General features: G+C 34.8%; 1 protein-coding gene across 1 annotated transcript in view; it reads left to right on the top strand.

The window, feature by feature from the left end:
• LOC150094128 (cytoplasmic dynein 2 intermediate chain 1-like) overlaps window positions 1–13,935 on the top strand; it is a 193,168-nt gene extending 179,233 nt beyond the window's left edge. The window contains exons 12-13 of the mRNA XM_090412407.1: window positions 885–936; window positions 13,444–13,935. Coding sequence (XP_090268533.1) covers window positions 885–936; window positions 13,444–13,554 — 163 coding nt within the window. The 3' untranslated portion in view covers window positions 13,555–13,935. The remainder of the gene's footprint in view (window positions 1–884; window positions 937–13,443) is intronic.
• Window positions 13,936–24,181: the final 10,246 nt, after the last annotated feature.

Here is a 24,181-nt window from a genome sequence, read left to right as displayed (position 1 = left end):
TACCATTGGCTACCCTTGTTATCCAGGGCTTGACTACAGTTAGCAACTCCACGAACAAAGCCCGAATTCCAATGCCAGGGTTCTTCAACACCTGTTCCTGCAGATTTGCGAGGAATTCTGCTGTACGAACGCAATCAGATCGTCTACTAGGGATCTTTCTTCTTGCTACATCCTCGTAGTCACCATTGCAAGTCTCTAGTTCATGCCTGATTGTTTTTACTGTATTCAGGGAGCATTGGGCAGCAGTCGTAATATCCTTATTTTGATGGCGGGCACGAATCATCATGATACAAGTTATTCTCTTCCATGATTCAGGTGGGTTCCAGCTATCCATCCTTTCTGACATCTTGTATATGAATGAAGAAGGGTCCAAACTTTTAAATGAAGAGAAGTGTGTGTTAATACATGTAACTTACGGAAAAATATAATTAATTATAAATATGTCAAATTTATCCCGAACACCCTGTATATATATAGTTGCTTGCATACCTATAGCTGTATACTTGTATATTGTTGTCCAAATTTGCCAACTTATTCCACGTTTGCAAAATAGCAAAGTAATAATTAGTGTTTCAGTTACAATATCCAGAGTTGCTATCTCTCTCTCTCTCTGCTCAAATAGCAGTATGAAGAAGATGGGAAAGAAAGAAAATTGTGTAACTTGCATTATGATAACAGTCATAATTACTTAGATTACTAGCATGTCACAACAAAGAACTATTTCAAAGATATCACCCTGAAAAAATTAATAGTATCATCATACTTGAGCTTCTAATCACATTATTTATTATGTTGATGTTTCCATTTTTTCTGTGTAGTATTGTAATTATCATACATTTTGATTTTAAAAGAGACTTTAAAAAAAAATCTTATTTATGTTTCAGGATAGCAATTTTTGCTCTCAGTTCTACTACTGTAGTTTATCCGTCCTGCATTGTAAGTACTATTAATTAATGGATAACTTAAGGTTTAGGTTGTTTTAATATATTATGGTGTATAAAGAGAGCCCGCAGTTTTAATATTATTACTGCACAAACTTAATGGAGAATTCTTTATTGCAACCGCTGGAGCATGCACTTTATTGGCTGCTTCATTAATCATAAATGAAGTATTGAAACATTGAAATATTTTGGATTGGAATATTTGCAGTTTATGTGTGGGTATCAGAAATGTGTCCATCCCATTTTCCTTTTACATATTAGCCCCCCCCCCCCTCACTTCTTAACACCAAAGCTTGGACTCCATATTCTGCTATGTAGTGTTCTGACCAATTTTTATATCTGGCTGAGTTAAAAGACTGAATTTGAACAAAGAAAAACATCACTATCAGGCTTTTTAACTCATCTTATTATAGAGTCCTCATAAATGCTCTTCATTTGACTTCATTTTGCAAAAACAAGATTACAGTAGCTTACTTATTTACATCTCATTGGTGAAAAATATATTGGACACATTAAAATGCTACATAATAACATTATGAAGATATACAGAAGGTCTTCAATTCACTATGGCAAATAATATACCTAATTAAAAGTCTTTACAGTTCTTCAGAAATGCTAATAGAAATCATAGGCAACTACAGGAAGCTTTTCAAAATGGAAAGAAGTGTGCAACAAGGCTGCATATTTTCACCAGTGCTTTTTAACCTATATTTGGAATATATAATGAACCTAGCCTTGGCAAAGTGCTATTAGAATTACAATTGTGTGTGTGTGCTTGTGGAGGGGAGGATCAGTAACTTAGATTTGCAGGTGACATTGATTTACCTGCAGAGAATGAACATCAGTTACAAAAATTAACAGAGTTTCTAAGGCACCAATCCAATCAATTATGGATTAGAGACATGCATTCACATACCAAAAGGATGTCTTTGGGCTGCTTATGAACATTTCAGTTAATAATGAAACACTGGAAGTAGAAAGATTCACTTAGTTAGGAAATGTACAGCACAGAGCTGATTGGTCCACACATGATATTAAAGTATAATAAATTTAGTTTAATCCTTTATCCAAGTGTGAGCAAACAAAGTTTGCACCTGAAAGTATCTTCAGGACTGAGGTAAGGTGGTACAACACCAGGGCGACGCCTTGCAAAGGTGGAGCAAGCTACTATCACTGCTATCTCAGTATCTCCCATAATGCAAAACACATCTCCTTGCGGATATGTGTTTTGCATTAAGGGAAGGGCCACTACCCAGACTAGTTTCGACCTTTATTGAGGTCTCTTCAGTGGGAGCCAGGCCCAAGTGGAGATACCAGCCAGAAGCATTAGCAAGGTCATCTCTACCTATAGGAGTTGCCAAATGGTGTGCCACCTTTTTAATAAATTACTCTGGATTTAGAGAAAGATGTTGAAAGTTTATTTTTCACTTGGTTAGAATATAATAAATTTAGTTTAATCCTTTATCCAAGTGTGAGCAAACAAAGCTGCAGTGATAGTATCTTGCTCCACCTTTGCAAGGAGTCGCCCTGGTGTTGTACCACCTTACCCCAGTCCTGAAGATACTTTCAGGCACAAACTTTGTTTGCTTACACTTGGATAAAGGATTAAACTAAATTTATTATATTCTAACCAAGTGAAAAATAAACTTTCAACATGATATTAAAGCATGCATTGCTAAAGCAAAAAAAGTAATGAGTGCTCACTTTGCTACGATATATCAATCAGGTGTATGTAACATGGTGTACAGTACTACTTCTACATTGGATGATGAGTTAGAAATGCATGAAAATTAAGTTGAAGAGCTGTTGCATAATCTGAATAAGAATTTGTCAGTAGGGAGAGATGGAATATCAGCACGTTTGATAAAGGAATGTTCAACTTAATTGGCTAGGCCTTTCACATGTTTGTAAACCTTGAGTCTCAGCTCAGAAATGATACCACAGGAATGGGAGAAATGTATGATAGCCCCGTTGTACAAGAGTGGTGTAAAAACTGATGTGTCTGACTACCGACCCATCAGTAACTCTGGCATGGTAGTGAAGATTTTAGAGAAGTTGGTAAGAACTTGCATACAAAAATGGCCAGACAACAAGCTATACTCTGCAAGAAGCAGCATGGATTTACTAAAGGAAGGTTATGCTTTAGCAATTTGCTCATATTTTATAACAATGTTATGGCCGAGTTGGATAAAGGGAATGGATATACCATGATAATGTTGGATTTTGTTAAGGCATTTGATAGGATACCATACAAAAGGCTGTTGCATAAACTGGAATATTGGATTGGAATATAAACTCTTGAATTGGATCAGTGGATAGTTGACAGACAAATATCAAAAAGTGGTATACAGCGAGTGTGAATCTGCCAGATTTAAGGTGACTAGTGGTGTACCACAGGGTTCAGTCCTTGGACCATTATTGTTCAACCTATACATTAATGACATTAGGAAGGGTCTAACAGGAGATGTACAATTGTTTGCCAATGACGCAAAGATAAGCAGGGCAATCAGAGATGCTACTGATATCTGGCATTTACAAAATGATTTGAATAAGCTGAAAATTTGGGCAAATGAAAATAGCTATCAGTTTAGTGTTAGTAAGTGTAAAGTTATGCACTTAGACATGATAAGATTTCCAGCAGCAGCATATTATATTAGCAGGGTTATGCTACAAGAAACTGATGAGGCTACGGATCTTGGTGTAATGGTAGATAGGAATTTGAAGTTCAAAGGTCACATAGCAAACTTCCAAAAAGTTGAAATACAACTCAGAGGATAATTGTGATGTTGAAGCAAACCTTGACATTTAAGGATAAGGAAGTGATTTTGGCTCTTTATAAGACCGCACCTGGATTATTGTGCACAGATTTGGTCTCCCGGGTTCCAAGGGAGATAAAGAAGCTGCGGTAATGGTACAAAGATTATATCTGGGATTTAAATCATGGGGACTAATTGCAAGTATGTGGATTACAGACTGGTTAACAGGAGAAAGGGGTGATATGATAGAAGTCTATAAATTTCTGAATGAATGAATGTTATGGGATATCGTTTGATGAAATTTTTCATTATTATAGTAATGAGTGCATCTGGTATGAATGAATTTAAGGGAAGGTATGACAGCTGGTGTGGATGATTTATAGCTTCTCTCAATGAGTCCCTGACTCCCTGGAGGTCTCAGATAATAATAATAATACCACAGTGGAAAACTGACTGGAATATAGTTTTACAACTTGCATTATTTAATCCTTCTCTGTTCTGACATCAGACATAACTATTACCTGTCAAAGCAAAAGAAGTTGCAATTCCAAAAGCATCATCACAGTTATGGAAAGAGATGTGTGACTCACCATGGAAAGGGACACCTCTTTCCATGGTGGAAATCTGAATGCCCAGCATCAAGACAAAATGCATATGTTTCATAGACACTCCAATACGTTAAACCTGACAACTTTCAAATATCTATAAGCCAAAGCAAAAGTATCACAACCAAATAAATCACTAACTCAGTTTACATCCATTTGTAATGCATGTGGACAGACTTATGTGTTCGTCGAACATGTTGTTTATTATTTTAACGGTATAATAGAACACAGAAACTAAGTAAATAATTAATTTATTAACTTGATGCTGATATTTCACTGGTGTTATAACCAGCATCTTCAGAGCACAAAAACACTGTTTGTCACAATACACGAGACTAAAACAACATGGTGTACTTAAACAAAATTGTACCAGCAACACAAAGACTAGAGTCCTGATTTTGGCGCCCTCTATCTGAAAAAAAAAAAAAGCTATCATATATTACTAGAGTCCTAGAAAAGTGCTAATTTTTTCTTAATACGACTGTCTCCCAGATCTTCGGCAAGTTAATACAGCCATATTTGTTGAGATTTGGAGTGTGTTTTAGGGCTTCTGTCGCCTCTAAGAACAATCTCTCTGATTTATATGGATTTCTGTGTAGTACTTTTGTGTTTTTCCAGTTGATCCTGTGTGCAGGGGTATCCAGAGCATGGTCTGCTAGGCCCGACTTCCCATAATGATAATTCCGGACGTATCTTTTATGTTCGCTGATGCGGATGTTCACAGTTCTTTCTGTTTGACCGTAGTAGGCTTGATTGCATGAACAGGGTACTTGGTAGACTCCTGGATGTGATAAAGGAGGAATGCTGTCCTTGGGTGAGTGGATGAGGGTGGCTAATTTGCTACATGGTCTGAATGTAGTGCGTAGTTTATGTTTATTGAGAATTCTTGAGATCTTTTCGGATGTGCCTTTAATGTAAGGGATGGTGACTGTTTTGTTGTAGTTCTCTGTGGTTACAAACTGGCTAGACATTTAGCTAAGCTACTAGCCACTCTCACAAACAATTCTCCCTCCTTTGTCAAAAATTCAGCACACCTAAAAAGCATCTTACAACACCTTACCCTAAAAAGCTCAGACTTAATAGTAAGCTTTGACATCACTTCACTATTCACAAATGTACCACTAATAGAAACCCTCAATCTACTGAAGTCACACTTCTCCCCTGATATATTTGAACTATTCGAATTCACAATACATGCAGGATATTTCACATGGAAAGGGAAAATATACAAACAAATTGATGGGACAGCCATGGGCTCCCCCCCTTTCCCCCCCTAGCCAACTTTTACATAGAACACCTGGAAAAACAAGCAATCAATACAGCCACTCTCAAACCAACACTTTGGCTACGCTATGTTGATGATGTGCTTGCTATTTGGCCACATGGCCCTGAGACATTGAAAACATTCTTAGCACATTTAAATAGCCAACATCCAAAAATCCACTTTACTGTGGAACTGGAAACCAACAACTGTTTGCCCTTCCTGGATACACTCATTACACGTCTCCCAGATGGTTCCTTATCATTTTCAGTTTTTAGAAAACCCACACATACAGGCAGATACTTACACAAACAATCACACCATCATCCTTCTCAACAATATGGCATATTAAAAAACACTAACCCATAGAGCGAGAGCAATCTGTTCCAATGACAAGGCTCTTACTGCTGAACTGACTCACTTACGCCACACCTTCTTGGCCAACGGCTACAATCCACATAAAATAAACAAAATACTAAACACTCCTAAGAAACCCCTCCCACCATCCACCACAGAGAACTACAACAAAACAGTCACCATCCCTTACATTAAAGGCACATCCGAAAAGATCTCAAGAATTCTCAATAAACATAAACTACGCACTACATTCAGACCATGTAGCAAATTAGCCACCCTCATCCGCTCACCCAAGGACAGCATTCCCTCCTTTATCACATCCAGGAATCTACCAAGTACCCTGTTCATGCAATCAAGCCTACTACGGTCAAACAGGAAGAACTGTGAACATTTGCATCAGCGAACATAAAAGATACGTCCGGAATTATCATTATGGGAAGTCGGGCCTAGCAGACCATGCTCTGGATACCCCTGCACACAGGATCAACTGGAAAAACACAAAAGTACTAAACAGAAACCCGTATAAATCAGAGAGATTGTTCTTAGAGGAGACAGAAGCCCTAAAACATACTCTAAATCTCAGTAAATATGGCTGTATTAACTTGCCGAAGATCTGGGAGACAGTCATATTAAGAAAAAACTAGCACTTTTCTAGGACTCTAGTAATATATGATAGCTTTTTTTTTTTATTTTATTTTTTTTTCAGATAGAGGGCGCCAAAATCAGGACTCTAGTCTTTGTGTTGCTGCTACAATTTTGTTTAAGTACACCATGTTGTCTTAGTCTCGTGTATTGTGACAAACAGTGTTTTTGTGCTCTGAAGATGCTGGTTATAACACCAGCGAAATATCAGCATCAAGTTAATAAATTAATTATTTACTTAGTTTCTGTGTTCTATTATACCGTTAAAATAATAAACAACATTTGTAATGCAGTCGCCTAACACAAAAGTGAAATGGGATAAAATCAGAAAAATGAAGCACAGATATTACATTCGACAATTCATGAACATATTGTCATGCAGTGATACTAGATACTTGCAGACACTTTAGGAGAGAAAGAGCTATGCAAAAATATGAGAAACAGCTTGTATCTTCTTTTGCATGGCCCTCTTATAAAAATTAGACAAACAGCAACTTACCTTCTACCAGCCACAATATGTTTTTATGTCTACCAAATATGGATGCAAAGTGAACAATGTAGTTGAAATGACATAGATAAAAAGTGCAAGCCATCAATTATCTTTATTAAGAAGTGTGATAATCCTTTGCTCAGACAATGTTTAACCAAATTAACTTACTGTATGTCCACTGGTGTGAGACCCTTCAACACTTCTGCACATGTCAGAAGAAGGAGAATCCATTCTGATAATAGAGTAATCAATCTGTCTTGTGGGATGAGTTGTTTATTATTACCCCATCAGAAAATTAACTTTTCTTTTATGAACATTGTAGTTTTTAAAGTGGTAACTATTTTGGTATAACAGTTGGAAAATTTTACGTATACAGCACATGTGATTTCGCATGTTGGTGACCAATTCATACGTCCTTTATTTCTTTCTCCTCCTCAACATGAATTGATTATTCTTGGCACGTTGTCAGACCAGGTTCTATGAACTGTGGGCATACAATAGGTTTGTAGCTCTGTCTCAGAGACAGTATATAGGATAGCTCTACTTTTAAATAGAGATATTAGGTAGTTGGTAGTCTAAACCTACACAGTATATTTCTAGTCCTTTTATCTTAACAAACTATAAAAGGAAAAATATATTGTTTTCCTATTAATGCAAAGACAAAATAAGTTAAATTATTGTACTACAATGTTTAATTTTTTTTTTTTTTTTATTTATCATTGGGGAAAAAATGACTAACAGTGAGTATGAGAAATTGTTATAATCGATTAGTGCACATAAATATTGTATATGCCTGGAAAAGCAATGTTAGTATCAATTTTGTTTTGTGAATTTTGTATAGTTATACTTAGCTGATAGTACATTTTGTTATTAATTATCAAAGAAACATATGTCCAAGTTTTAAAAGTTTACTGTTTGTACCTATCAGTTTCCTGATAAATGCTACAGTATTGCTAATGTCCTGGCAACAGTTTTCCTCCAGATTTGTCTCGCATAAGGATCAAAGTCAAATAACTGGGAAAGACTTCCATATCACCTTAAGGAATGTGAAGAACTGACTGGGGCTTCTGACTTGATGTCCAATCCCCACCTTTGGTGTGTCCCATTAGTAAGTATCTACTGGGTACTAAATGAATGACGATGGACTGGCAATTTGCAACAAATTATACTCTCTATTGGCTTAAACCACAATCGCATATGATGGTATACAACATGATGAGATTTCATGTCAACTGGAGTATTTCCCTGTTAAACAAGGCCCCTGCTATTTTCGTCAAGGAACCAGTGCAAACAGTAGCTATTGGAACCAACTCCAACTCAACATGTACAAGAAGAAGAAGAAGAAAAAATATCAGAAGAATTTAAGACAGGAACCATTAGTATAAGAAGTATTAATAGAAAGAAAATGGAACTTGGAGAAGAACTAAAAAAGTATTGCATAGTCATAATTGGCATTACCACAATAAAGAAGACAAAATAAACAGGCAAGATGGTATTAATAAGTACAGGATATTATATTTGTGCAAAGGAGTAGCTATATCAACACCAAACATGAAGATAAACTTCTGGATTGCAAGGCAATTTCAAGCATAGTTATGTTGGCAACCTTCAAAATGAGGGAAATAAACATTGAAACATTAGGAGAACCATCCAACAGAAGGATGTTTCTCCAGAATTATTGGAGGAATTTTTGAAATCATTTGTCAGCCAGGCTGGCCGAGTGGTTAGTGTATCCGCTCTCCAGCCAAAGGGCTGCAGGTATGAATTCTGCCGTGGGCATGGATGTTTGTGATTGTCTGTGGAAATAGTAGCGGTGATCAGCGGTAGATGGCGTGGTGTAGTTGCAGTCAGTTGGTGGATTGAATGCTGGAGGCCGAGTTGTAGAGCAGGTGCCCTCCCTCGATGAGTCGTTGGACTTCCTGGAGGTGTCAAATAATAATAATAATAATTACAGAAGATTTCTGTATGGTATTAGTAAGTCAAATTAATTTGCAAAGTCAAGTCCCATAATACTACCATTTCTTTTATAGAACTTAACTGCTACTTTATTTTAGAAAGAGAAACTCCTGTTCACAAAGCTGTTCCCCCCATAGAATTCCTATTCCTATCCATCTGATCCTGAATTTTATCTTTAACCAACTTTTTTTTAACACCTCAACCACCACTTCTGAAATGTTGAAGGTTTTTTTTTTTTTTGTGTATGTATGTAACTGCTATCCACAAAAAAAGTAGTAAGCTAAAGTACATTAGTATTGTGGGTGGGATAAGGATTTTTTTTTTTTTTTTCATTTTTATCAGTTTTATCATTTTTATTTATTTTGTACATCATCCAGAAACTCTGCTCTAGACACCAAACACGGAACTTTTTTCTAAGCCGCTTCAGGCTACCATTAAGCATGGCAGTGGTCTAACACTTGGTGATGAAATTCATCTCACATCTAAAGTCAGTCACAAACATCCATGCCCATGCTGGGATTCAAACCCACAGCCTGTTGACTGAAGAGCAATAGGCTAACCATTCAGCCATCCAGCCTCTCATACAGTGGAATTATCATGCCAAGAGTTAAATGACTTGTAAAGGGCACTACTAATTTTTTTTGCATGGTCTTACAATACAAGTCCAATGTCCCATTGACTCCATGAGGTCTTGTTTAATAATAATTAATAATAATTATATAGCTGTATTCATCTCAACATTTTGTAATATTCTAAGCATCTCCAGCTCATTTCACATTAGTCTATCATTACCTCCACCTTAATAAAAAGTTACTGAATTTTTACAGTGTTTGCTTTGTGAGGATATAATTCATTAATTCAAATATTTCTTCTGCTGCCATCACCTTTCTCCTATTTGCATTCATTAAAATTATTCTTCCAAAATCATTTTTCTTTTGCTTTCTCCAGCAAAATAACTCCTTGGGATTTCCTTTGCCAATTAGCTCATTTCCTCTCATAACTTGACTTTACCTGCCTTTTTTCTTGTATCTTCTTTTTTGTATTTTGTATATTATTTATAAGTTTGATCATCATATTTCTCTTTATATTCCTTTCATAATGTTTTCTTTTTTTTCCAGCTCCTGCTTAATAATATTTACTTATCCATTAATCTTCCAGCTGACTTATCCTCCTGACTTTGGGTATACTATATAATACAACTGCCCTCACCACAGAACCCATTTCCCATGCACTGCTAATATTTTGCCCTTTGAATTTCTTATACTATGTCACTGCTCCGAGCTGCTTCCAGAGTTTGTCATAATTACCTGCTCTGTAGTTATTTAAATTTTCTTAAGTGAAATTTAATGTACTTTGCCACCTACAGGGTCACAACTGTATACAGGTATCCATTGCTTAATGCGGGATTTGATTAATGCGGCAATCCCTTGATATACGCGGCAAGAGTTTTGATTAATGCACCTTCAACCCTCTGGAGCTCGCAGCTGATCTGACAGATACTTGCAAAATGTTTAATATAAATATTCTTACACAATTCTGTGTATAGCTTGGAGGTCATGAGTAGCCGTGCATTCATGTGTTACGAGTGATATTCTGAACTGTTTTTTGCTGTCAGTTTGGTTTAACACGTTATGTAAAGGTTTGTGATATTTGACAGTAAATTGTATCTGAGAGATACCGTGACCTCCGATGTCAGTATAGTATGGTTTAGTTTTTTTTTTTTTTTTTAATTCTTTGTTCAATAATTTCTAGATTGTGACTGAAAATAAATAAACCATCATGTATTACTGAAATAGAGAGCCAAAGGCTTATTTTTATCATACATATCCTCCAGGAGATATATGCTTTACGTTATGCTTGCATCCGCCGAAACTTTTAGTTTTCTATATATTCGGTACGAGGCTCTTGTAGTTTTTATATTCGGCTATGAAATAATGTTGGATTCAATATTTATCATACATGTCCTCTAGGAGATGTGCTTTACGTTATGGAAAATACTAAGGAAAGTGATCTGGAGCTTACTCCACCTTTACTACGAGCTGCCCATAAGGTTGCTTATGCTTGCATCTGCCGAAACTTTTAGTTTCTATATATTCGGCACGAAACTCTTGTAGTTTCTATATTCGGCTATGAAATAATGTTGGATTCAATATCCACTTAATTTGTACCATCATATATTATATTTGCAGTGTTTTTTCTTTGTTTTATTGCTTGTCTGAGGGGTCTGGAGAGTCAGTTTGCTTGTTATCGTAGAATTTATGCCGATAAGAAAAAACTAAAACTGTTCAAACGACTCTTGATAACTTCTTTTGATTGCAGTAAATAATGTCTATTAAACATTTACTTTGCATTCATTTTTTATCTTTCCTAAAAGAGTACCATATAAAACGAATTATTAATACAGTAATCAATCATGGACGAATTGTAATTTTTACCATTGATTATTAGATTTGATTATCGTCATTTTGATATACGTGGTAATATCAAGGGATTAATTAACGCGTTAATCGAGGGATACCTGTGTATGTATGTATGATCAGTCTCTCCAGTAAAAGACAAAGTGGTTACCTTAATGTACTTTACCTAAAAGTGGTTAAGTTACCTTAATTATGGACAAATCCTCTGATGTTATTATCATCCAAATCAGCACTCTCATATCCCTTTTCAGAAGTAAATTCTTTCCCTTCAGAATGGTATAATCACTTTTTTTGCTTAGCCATGAGAACATAACACTATTCCACAATAAAATTATTCAGCTGTGGCATTAAATGAATTGCTTGTAATAAGGTCAAATTGGAATTCTCAGCATTTATGCAGGAATCAGCGGAACTGTTTGTGAGAAAATTATGAGGTACTTAATTATTGAGCATTCCATATTCCCTTGCATTTTGATGAGCAGCTATAAAATTCAATGTGAAAGTATAATACAGTGTAACAAAAAAATATGAGAACTTCATACATTTATATGTTGCATTGAAAAAAAAAAAGTACATTATTCCAAAGCATGCTATAAATTTGATTATGCTAAAGGCATATCTGTAGTGAACTGTTGTACTGGCCACTGAATTTAGAAGCCTTTATGCAGATGTACATAAATGTCACTTATGCAGCTCATATGCAAAATACTTGGTCACGTGCATCACCCACGTGTTCTAAGCAACTATTTAAGAATGCTGTTAGTCAGTAATCTTCAATAGTGTTGATCACAATGGAGAAAAACAAAGGGTCTTTTGGAGTTCAATAAAGGGCTTATCGTGGGTGCCTGTCTGGCTGAAGCCACGATTTTGAAAACAGCAGAACTGACTGGTTTTTCAAAAGGTGAGATATCCCAGGTGTTTAATCAGTGGAAAAATAATCTGCATTGCTTATCTAAGAGGTGTAACTGTGGTCCTAAGACGGTCGGTCAGGAACAGGATTGCCACCGTCTGAGAAGGCTTGAATGGACAAACAGGCTGTATTCCTGGCCCATATCTCACTGAACTATGCATAGAGATTTGAAGAGGATCAGTATTGGCAGTTGCATGCCCATAGAGAAACCACTGATTTCTGCAAAAAAACTGAAAAGTTCATCTATAGTAGTGTCAGGAACACCATGACACTGGAAAACAGTCATTGGTCCAACAAGTCACAGTGCACCTTGTTCTGATATTCCTCCAAGGAATATCTGAACATTGTTGCCAATCCTGTCCATCCTGCAATATTGACTTTTTATCCAGCAAGTGATGGTTATTTCTTGGATGACAAGATTATTGTCCATCGCACAATAATGTTTCAGCAGTGGTTCAGCAAGCATGACAGCAATTTCCACCATCTTCCCTGGCCACTACAATAGAACATGTTAGAAAAACAAATTTGAGCTGGTTAAAAGACTGTCTGGTGCATAATTGCTATACTGTAGATGCAATCCAACACCTTGTGGAATCTATGCTAAACTACATATGTGCTGTAATTCAGGCTAAAGAAGGTCCAACATGGTATTAAATAAAAGTTTCTAATTTAGTAACCAATGTGTAATATAACATAATATACTTCCTCCTGTTAGTCTTAGACTGATGTTTGTTATCAGAGGACATGGTACAGAGAAAGGATCCTCCACACTGCAGTATGATTACTTCTTTCCTGAAAAGGGGAATCTCCATATTTTGCTAAACAAACAGGCAATTTGATTGCAAAATTTGCAAAGATATGAATAGGAAAAATGTCCTTAATTTGTTAATAATGTCACTAAATACTGGTATATATGTGTAGTTATATTGATATCTATTGACTGTGTGTAGTTATATTGACACCCCCCACACACACACACACTATTGATATATTGTGTGTAGTCATTGTTTTATATAATATATATATTTTTTTTTTCTTAAATGTATAGCACTTCAAAATACCAAAATCATCAGCACTTTGATGGTAAAATGCAGTATTTATTTTGTAGGCAGTGTCTTTGGAAAATGCAGAAGTACAGATTCATCTCCTCAATAATGACTTATGTAAGACAGATGAAACTAGTTATGAGGAACTCTGGAACTTCATGTTCAGAATATAGTGAACAATCTATGCTTTGTTAGTGAACACTTACAAAAGTAGTCAGTTAAAAGTTTTATCTGTTGTGAAAGCACATTATGATGCTGGTGCATTAGTCCATAATCTAGTGAAATCTGTGATAATCTCTGATAAGTTAGACTAGAGGATGGAGGGTCTGCTTATTGAAAGAAAGATAATAAGGCACCAGTAGTAATTGTTTCTTTGTTACTTTTTATTATATACTTTTATTCTTTTCTTAAATGTGAGTCTGTCAGAAATCATATTTAAAGCTTGTGGAGTAATTATAACATACTACAATTTAAAAAAAAAAAAATTGACTTTATAAATGTTAATTTTTCTGAACATCTATATTGACATTGTTATATTCTAAGACTAACATAGTACAAATGGTGTAGGGCATTAAATTGTATATTTAGTTTAATCTTTTAATCCAAGTGTAAGCAAGCAAAGTTTGTGTCTGAAGTATCTTCAGGACTGGTGCAACTCGTGGTGATGGTGGACTAAGTTCTCATCACTTTCCTTAGTATCCAATTATGCAAAGCACATCTCCTTGCGGACACGTATGATGCCATGCATTATGGGAAGGGTCACTACCCAGACCGGTTTCGACCTTTATCGAGGTCTCTTCAGTGGGACCAGAGGGGGTACCAAGGTTGAAGCAATGCAGAACTCATATTTCCATATGCCAGTTGCCAAAAAGGTGTCGCACCATGTCTGCAAGATGTGCTTTACATTATGGGATACTAAGGAAAGTGATGAGAACTTAGTCCACCTTTGCCACGAGTTGCCCCAGTCCTGAAGATACTTCAGGCGCAAACTTTGTTTTCTTACACTTGGATAAAGGATTAAACAATATATAATTTATAGTCTAACCAAGTGGGGAAAAAACTTCCAGTATCTTTCTCTAATCCAGAGTAATTTAATAATAAGGTGTGAAACCTTTTGGCAGCTGGCATATGGAAATGTGAGTTCTGCATTGCTTTAAACTTGGTGTCACCTATGGGTCTGGCTCCCACTGAAGAGACCTCAATAAAGGTCGAAATCGGTCTGGGTAGTAACCCTTCCCATAATTCACAGCATCATACATGTCCGCAAGGAGATGTGCTTTGCATTATGGAATACAAAGGAAAGTGATGAGAACTTAGTCCACCTTTGCCACAAGTTGCCCCAGTCCTGAAGATACTTCAGGCACAAACTTTGTTTGCTTACACTTGGATACAGGATTAAACTAAATATATAATTTATAGTCTAATATATAATTTAAGTGGAAAAAAACTTATTTTCTTGAGTTTACGGGAGGAAAAACCCGCAAGCCCGTGCCAGAGATCGACTAACTCTGGAAGCGGTCGAGAAAAGGCTTAGAAAAAGTTCCTCTAGTCGGCGACTAGATTTGAACACCTTTCGTCGTGCGGTCAAGCACTGTAGAGTAGAAATGCCACTTCTACTGAGCTACACAGGCTCATTTTTTAAAAATCAGCTAACGCCTTTTTGTTCCCGTAGGGAGTAGGCGAGGCCGTTTTTTTGCCCTATCTAACTTTTGGAGATATGGCTAAAAAGTGGGCATTTCAATCTACACTGGTAGCCAATCGGAGATAGCTGGCCTAATAAAATATAAAATACAGATTATAAAATAAAATCCAATCAGATTATTTCATGATTCTTTGTTTTGTTTTAATGAATATCTTATTCCTGTATGTATCATAGACAGGAATATGAGAGCACATTCCTCAATCTGTATCTAGCTAGAGGAGCTGTCAGCATGTTTCTTGGTTCAGTAATATAGCAACATAACATTTTTAATATGTAATTGTTCAGAGTGTACATCCCATGAAATGTCTCAAAAACAAGCAAAAATTAGATAATGATTATTTATTATTAATTAGTATCACCATGTAATACTAAAGGAAATTATAATAATTTCCTTTAGTATTACATGGTGATCAACATTCATTTCAGACAAATTATGGAGACTACAACTGTGTTAGAACTAATTACAAGTAACCCTTGTATAATGCGGATGTTAGGTTCCACAGAAATGTGCATTATATAAATCGCGTTATGTGAGACTCAGATCACATACAAAAAGTAGGGTTAGGTTCCGAAATCGTTTTTTTTTTTAATTATATAAACAACAATGACATATCCAATAAAAATATTTTTTTATTTAATTCTTGTAATTCATGTAAGTTAAGAAAACATAAACTATGAAACAAATATATAGTATAAACTTATAAAATTATAAATTGTATGTAAACATCATTGCACATAATAAAGTACATATTTTAATCGTCATCACTTTTTCAAAACGAACATTTTGTAGATGTTACAAGTAATCAGAATTTCTTTATTTAAGAGTGGCCGGAAGTCGTCGTCACTTGAAATCTCTTGGACATCATTTGTATAATTCTCATTGCATACTTCGGCTGGTTTAGTTATCAAGAAGTCAGTAATAAGACCTTGCTTACCACTATGCTGCCATCTTTTATTACGTTCATAATACGGAGCTAAACAAATATCCAATTGTCTTGTGAATTTTCCGGAGCCCTCTATTAAGGGATCTTTATTCGTAAAATAGTGTCTTTTCTTGCCAAGTCCAATCTTTCTGCTAATTTCTTTAAACTGAATTCTTTAACGGATTCATCGCAATCAGAATCTTCGACAGAACTTTCCCCGCCATTTGGTTTGACATCATCTATTAATCGTACCAGTTCCTCCTAATTTAAATTCATTTCCTCATCAATTAATTCACTAATTTCATTTTCAACCATATCGAAAAGCCCTTTAAGCAGCCAGTACTATAGAAATAATTTTTTTACATATAAAAAAAAAAAAAAAAAAAAACATATTGTATGTAACTCACCAGAAAGAAAAATAAAGTGCTCAGCTGGAGATGAACACACTTATGCATTTTCCTGGCAGAAAACGAAGACAACTTTCAACAATAATTAACACTTTACATGGTAAACAGTTGACGTACATGCATGCTAAAGGATATTTCCCTAAAATTCTCTATATATAACTACATGTGTGATACAGGCAGACACAAATTTAAACGAAGAAATTTGATTTTTTAAGTCATGCGGTGAAAAATATATGAAAAGATTACTGCAATTTGTAGACTGCGTTATAGCGAAACCGCATTGTATAAGTACCGCGTTATACAAGGGTAACCTGTATTTTAATTTCCCGACGTCTCGACCTTCATGTTAAGGTCATCATCTGGAGTACACACGCACACACACACGCACACATATATATATTCAGAGGCAAGCTATATTACATTTCACACACTATGCCAAAGAGACAATAATTTGATCAACGGTTATTCTACTGGCCTGACCTGTAGTGAAAAAATAAATAAATAAAATAACCACATCAAAGCTATATTCTATTTATGACAACATTAGAGAACAATTTCATATAGATAGTTTTATTACAGCAAAAGTGATTTGCTGTAATAAAACTCTAATGTTAAATTAACCCTAATTTAACATTAGTTAAGATCCTGGATTACCTATAGTCCTATTTATAATTGACTCTTAGGCAGAAAGGTTATGCAGGTAGAATATGTGCCTTCCATATTCTTGGGATTTTTAGACCATCATTATTGTTAAGATTAGGGTGGCTGATAAGAATTTCCCAGGCCTCCTTAAATTTACGTTCATACCACGTTTTGGTGTGATGCAAACACGTGCCTTTCCAGTCATTGCTATGTAGGGTATTCAGGGCATGATCAGAAACACCAGCTTTACCATAGTTATTAAATTTAATGTGCTGTTTGTTTCTTTTTTTTTTTTTTTTTTTTGGATACGAATTGCACATCCTGTTTCCCCTATATAGGGCAAATTATAGGTGCAATGAATACGGTATACTCCAGGGTGGGCCAGCGGATTCTTGGATGAGTTAAGTAAGCTCTTTAATTTTGCAGGAGGTTTAAAGGTGGCTTTAAGGTTGTATTTTTGTAGTATTCTGTTTATTTTATCTGATATCCCTTTAATGTATGGAATGGTTTACAGTTTTATTGTAGTCTAGTTTATTTTTAGGTGAGGTCAGACCTCATCTAAAAACAAAAATAAACTAGACTACAATAAAACTGTAACCATTCCGGAATCCAAAAATTTTATATAATTTTGCTGGTCTTCGATTAAAATAGTAGCAGAATGACCAGTCTTTCCAAAGTAGCAAAGATGACAAGAACAGGGTATTTGATAAACACCAGGCAAGGATAAAGGTGATAATATATCTTTGATAGGTGGTAAGAAAGATGACAACTTCTGGGCTAGTTTGAAGGTGATGTTACTTTAAGATATGGTATGCTGATACTTTTAACATCAGATTGCAATCTGGAAGAAGAATGATAATTATAAAATATTTTCTGAATTAAGGTCTCGCTGTATCCATTAAGTAATAGAATAAGTTTTATTTTAAGGGATACAGCAAAGCCTTGATTTAGAAAATATTTAATAATTAGCATCCCTCTTCCAGTTCGCACTCTCATGTTAAAAGAATTAGCATACTCTATCTTAAAGAAACATCTGAACAAATGGCAAGAATCCTTCACAGATATAATTTGTACACCACCTGCAAACCAGATTGGATGTTGTCATCTTTCTTGTCACCTATATTATCGCCTGGTGTTTATCAAATAGCCTTTTTTTTTTTTTTTTGTCATCTTTGCTACTTTGGACAGACTGGTCATTCTTCTACTATTTGAGTCGAAGACCATCAAGATTATATAAAATTTTTGAAATCTTAAGATTCAGGCCTTACTTCTCATGTCATTGATACCAGACACAGAGTTCACTGTATCCATCATCCTGATCTTAATCGAACAGACTGTATGCCTATTTCTAAGTTTTGAGACATAATTGCTGTTAATTGTTTATAATTTTTTATATTTTATTTATTTATTTATTATACATCTATTCCCATGTCTCTGAACTCTAATAGTGTTTCCTCCTACTGGACAGCTGTGACTGAGACATGTGATATCATACACATGCTGTATAAGGCTCATGATATGTTGAGTGAAATATACAGGAGTAATAAATTATATGTAGTTTTCTCTTACATATGTGAAGCTGTAAATCAAAAAAGTGTAGAATAGTTGTTGAAAGTTTTACTGCTGGGTTACAAAGTATGTTATACCTAACAAATAAATAATTATATCCTTGTCTTAAAGCAAAAATAAGTAAGAGTTAATCATCAGTTAGAGCCTAGCTCTCACTGATGAGACCTCACTGGGCTGGGTGTACTTTGTAACCCAGCAGTGAAACTTTCTGATACAGAGTATTTAATAATATGGGAATACACCATATTACTTGTTTATAGTAAATGGAGATATCAATAATAATAAAATATATGATATCTGCATTGATTTTACTTAGTATCTTCCTGGATCTGGTTTCCACTGATGAGACCATTCTGTTTAAGTGACAATACCATCTGAGATTAGCTCTGTTAATCTCAGGTGGTATGGCAAAAGAAAGAATATATAAAGAAAATAATATACATAAGATCTTGCTTTGTTAATTATTTTATCTATACTTATAATAACTAGAAAAGAGAGAGAATGAGTAAGATTAGCAACAGTGGTGGTTTGTATTACCACCATGTCTGGAATGTTGGAACAAATTCAGTAACAAACAGATAATCTATTTTTATTTTTATTCAAACCCTATATATGTAGTTTTGGTTTTGTTTTATTTCAATTAAATGTGTGTGTTAGGTTGGAACACTTGTATATGAAATATAAGTGCACTGATTTATTCAAAGAGTTCTAAAACAATATGTGTATGAGGCACTTTGTTTAGAAAACAAACTGTTTTTTTCTCAGTAACTCTGAAACCTTGAGTGAAGATTTTGTCTCTCTTCATTTTTTTATTTTTTATTTTCTTAAATGAAATACATTCTTCAGATATGTGTGTGTGTGTGTGTGTATATATGTAGAAAGTATATATATATATAATCAGCTTTCTTTAAGATATTTTGTATTAAAATTTTTGTAATGTCTTTCATTAGAAAACATTTGTATTTGTAAAATGTTTGTAAATATAGTTTTGGGGATTCTGTAAATAAATATTCTGGAGACAATTGAATAAATACAATGCAGAATTATGCATTTTTATATTAGTAGTGATGTTGTGAATTAATTAAAACATACACACTATAACTTAAAAAAATGAACTAATGATGAAGCATAACACTGCTGTCCATATTCTAACATTAGCAACAATGTTCCAGCATTTCTAACTAAAAAACTGAAATAAAAGCAAATGGATGCGACACTGGTGATATAGACATGAGGACAGCTGATAGATGTCAGAGTAGTATAAGGAGGAAGAGGAGAATGTAGTTGACTAGTAGTGTGCCAAGGGGTCTGTATAAATTAATGGTACTAGCAATAATGTTCCAGCATTTGTAACTAAAAAACTGGACCGAATTGGGCAGAAAATTCCATCATATCCATTGTCATCAAATTATAGTAATGGTACAACACTGGTACTATTAAATTTGTATATTAATGATATAGGAAATGCTCTTTGAAGGGAAATAATCTGTTGTTTGCTGATGATAGTTAATCAAGGTGATGTAGAGATCCTGAAGAATGATTTAAATAGACTGATAGTATAGAAAAAGGATAGTAGGTTCCAGTTTAATTTGAAAAAAGTGTAAGGGTCTGTAGTCAAGCTACATTGATGGAACGAAACTTGGAAATCTGTGCGAATTAATGCACACAGATTGGCACCTGGGTTATTAGGGATGAGAAAGTGATATAGAGAATTCAGAGGAAAATGAGCTAGATGGTGAGTAGTCTGTGAAATGTTTCCTGTGAGGATAGATCAAGGTTTATGAGTTGCAGAAGTTGGTTAATAGTCAGAAAAAAAGGCAATAAGATAGAAGCATATAAATTAGAGTTTTATGGGAATGATGCAGAGGAAAATTTTTAGCGCATAACTAGAGGGGAAGAACAAGGGCATCCTTAGAAATTGAGTAGGAGTGTGCTTAGTAAGGACTAGAGTTCTTACTTGAAATGGGATGCCAGAGGCATTCATAACTGCTTTGTCACCAAATCGAATTCAAAGAAAAGTATGAGAGGTGCTGTGAGAATAAAGTTAATATGGGCCTCCTACAATGAGTCTTTGGACTCTATTGAGATGCTCATATAATAAATACTATACGACTAGCATAGGCATATCATCATTCATTAGAAATATGCATATGCAAAAAAAAAAAAAAAAGTTTGCTTATATAAAACTGTGCTGCATTAAAATTCCACGAATTATTTTGTTTGAAATGTTGTACTTCATACTTTTTTAAATAAAAGTGGTGATCATATGGAATGTTTTATCTATCATGTATACCATATGTAAAATCCTGTATTTTTTTACAAGTGTTTTTCTTGTACTGTGTCATAAGAATGTCCATTCAGTATATGAGTGCACTTAGTTGTTGTGGAAAAGTCACTACTTCTTTTGCAAAACATTTCAAAATTCCTTTGTAATCGCATACAAATATGACAACATGGCTTAGTCACTGTCATAACAACCACCATGGAACTCTGCAGTGCAAAAGTGAAGAAGCAGCTTAGATGATTCAATGAAAGCAAAAAGATGCATATTTTAAGCTCCAAAAGAACCTACAATCTACCTTACCATGGGGTAGGGTGGATTGTACTTATGTCAGTGAGTTGGAAACAATTTGAGACCAATTCCATGTTGAAAGCAAAAATGCTACCTACTTAGCTGCAGTAGTTAACTCTATACATCATTTAGTTTCTAATATAACATTTCTGATTCTCTTGTACAACATTTGTTCCACAGTGCTCTAAAGTTTACACACTTGTACAATGACCAGTGTGTAGTGGAATAAAGCATCAGTTGTTCTATCTGTATTTGACTTGAAATGTATGGACAATGAAAGCTAGTGTGAAATAAATGACCTGCAAGTACTACTCGTATACTGCCCCCAGCATGTTTGACTGTTCATTATATTTTTCATTCAGTGCAATCTATATATTGTTTGATGGCCATTCTCCCCAATGGATTAACTTTCATTATTGTGGCTTGTAGTATTCATAATTATTATAATACCGGCAAAAAAAAAAAAAAAAACGTAAAAAAGTAAAACTATATAATAAATCAACAACTAGTTTCTTACAACACTATTGTATACTTTTCAGATTGATACAATAAACACACACACATAAAGAGGTATTATTATTATTATGTAACACTTCCAAGGACTCACTGTGGAAGGGCACTTTACTCCCCCTCTGCTGCACACATCTCAGCATCTCCCCTATTATTTAATTCTCATACTAAACACAACTACCATCTACTGCCTATCACTGCCATCCACAGTTTTTTTTTTTTTTTGGTAAATTGCATGTGTTCTGATGGCCAATTTGTTCTGTACATGAATGAAAAACCTGAATGATAAATCCAAGTTTCTGGGAGGAAAAAACCCTGCTAAATAACAAACCATCATGTTTTAATTCATTCAACACACAACAGATGTTTAATGTAAAAACAAGATGTCATGAGTATGGGTCATTGTTACAGGATATAACATATTTTGTCTCGCAGCCTAATTCATCAATACGTAGATCATCTCTCATGTATGTTGCCCTGTCAAGGCCTTGGTTTTCATTATACTAGGTTGGACACCTTATCAACTCACTAGTCTCTTTAAATTTCCATATATAAGTACTATTTTTATAGCATATGATGATATAATGGCTGCGAGACCCCCCCCTTTTTTTTTACGGGGAGTACATCACCATCTCAATCGCCCCCAAATTTTATCAGGGCTTGGGACCGGCATATATGATGATATAATGGCTATGAGACCCCTTTTTTTTTAATACGGGGAAGTACATCACCATCTCAATCGCCCCCAAATTTCATCCGGCTTGGGACCGGTATAGCTGATGAATCAGGCCTATGGCTGGGGCTTAAGTATTCCTGACTGTAATCCATGTGCGTGTTCATGGGACCAGTTTGCAGGAGGAAAAACCCCAAATAAACTGGGGAGAAAAACCCTGCTATCCACTCCCAAGACTGGCTAACTTGGCTATGTCTGAAAAAGATCCTTAAGCTCTTCACATCGGCGATGAGAATCAAACCCAGGACACTCCTTTCCCAGACATATGGTTGCAAAGCATATAACCATTCGGCTAACCATGCAGACTATACATAAGTACTAAATTCTATGTATGGTATTTTTGCAAATCACAAAAATACCATGCATAGAATTTGCAATAGATCACCAAAGATTGTTAAGATTGCCAAAACAACCACATCAACACCTATGAAAAGACCAGGATTTTATAAAATCAAATACAATTGTGGAGGTTGTTACATTAGACAGATGGGATGTTATGGAGAAATTTGCCTAAATGAACATGTCAGCGATGGAGAAAAAATGAGCATATAAATCTGAATTGGCCTTTCACATTACCAATGTAAACCATTGCATTAATTGTAAATTGCAGAAATATCATATACAGAATTTAGTACTTATTTATGTAGATTTAAAGAGGCTAGTGAGTTAATATGACATCTAACCCAGTCTAATAAAAATCAAGGCCTGATAGGGCAGCACACATGAGAGGCTATGTATTGATGAATTAGGCTATGAGACAAAATATGTTATATCCTGTCGTGTTGAATGAATTAAAAACGTTATGGTTTGTTATTTAGAAATCTCCATGTTAATACCTCTTTAACATTTGTGTTTATTGCATCAATCTGAAGAAGCACACAATAGTGTTGTATGAAACCATTCATGGATTTATTAAATTTTTACTTTTTTTTTCCCAGTATTATGTAATGATCATAAATTTCATTTTCCCTACTGCTGGGTGAATAAAAATTGATTATAATGTGTCTTCATTACAACCACATTTTTTCTAACCATTGTAAACTTTAATGATTGTATAGTCCCATACTTCTTCTTCCTATCATGGAATATAGGCCATGTGGCCTGTTCCGGTCTCATGCTATCTCTTTCTTGGTCTTCCGATTCTTCTTTTTATAGTCCCATATTATATTTGAAAATAAAATTTCAAAACCTATTATAGTGTATCTGTTATCCATTTTGGTTGGAGTTAGATAAGGAATTGGATTTTTGAGGGTACAGCTTTTAACATGTTCATAGCTCATACTAAGATATGTTAACATCTTTGTTTTTATCTGCGCCTTATTTGTTATATCTACTTTTACTTTATGCTCTGGCTTTCCTACTCTTGCTCACACTCTGTAATTTAACAAATTTATTTGATTTATGACTGCACAAGTTAAACTACTCATTGAGTGCAAATTTATAAGAATCTTTAATGAAGACAAAGCAGATATTATTCCCCATTGGCTCTGACCTTTACCTTATATCAGTTGTGGCTTAAACTTATTTCTTAGCACATTATAAATACCTTGCCTCTCATTCATCAGATCCATACAACTTCATAAGTTTTCGGATTAGCATAGTGACAAATCACCCTCAATTTGATGTTTCACAAACTGATTTAATTAAACCAAGAAATCTAATTTTACACTGTTCAATCCACATATGAGCATGGATATAAAGAAATACAAGTTATAGATAATTACAAGTAATTCTATCTTAGA

This window comes from Typopeltis vanoorti, chromosome 22, assembly GCF_054136105.1.
Source record: "Typopeltis vanoorti isolate ZY-2024b chromosome 22, IOZ_Tvanoo_1.0, whole genome shotgun sequence".
NCBI classification, from domain to species: Eukaryota; Metazoa; Arthropoda; class Arachnida; order Uropygi; family Thelyphonidae; genus Typopeltis; species Typopeltis vanoorti.
The sequence above is the reverse complement of the archived record's forward strand: the minus strand, read 5'-3'. Positions and strand labels throughout refer to the sequence as shown.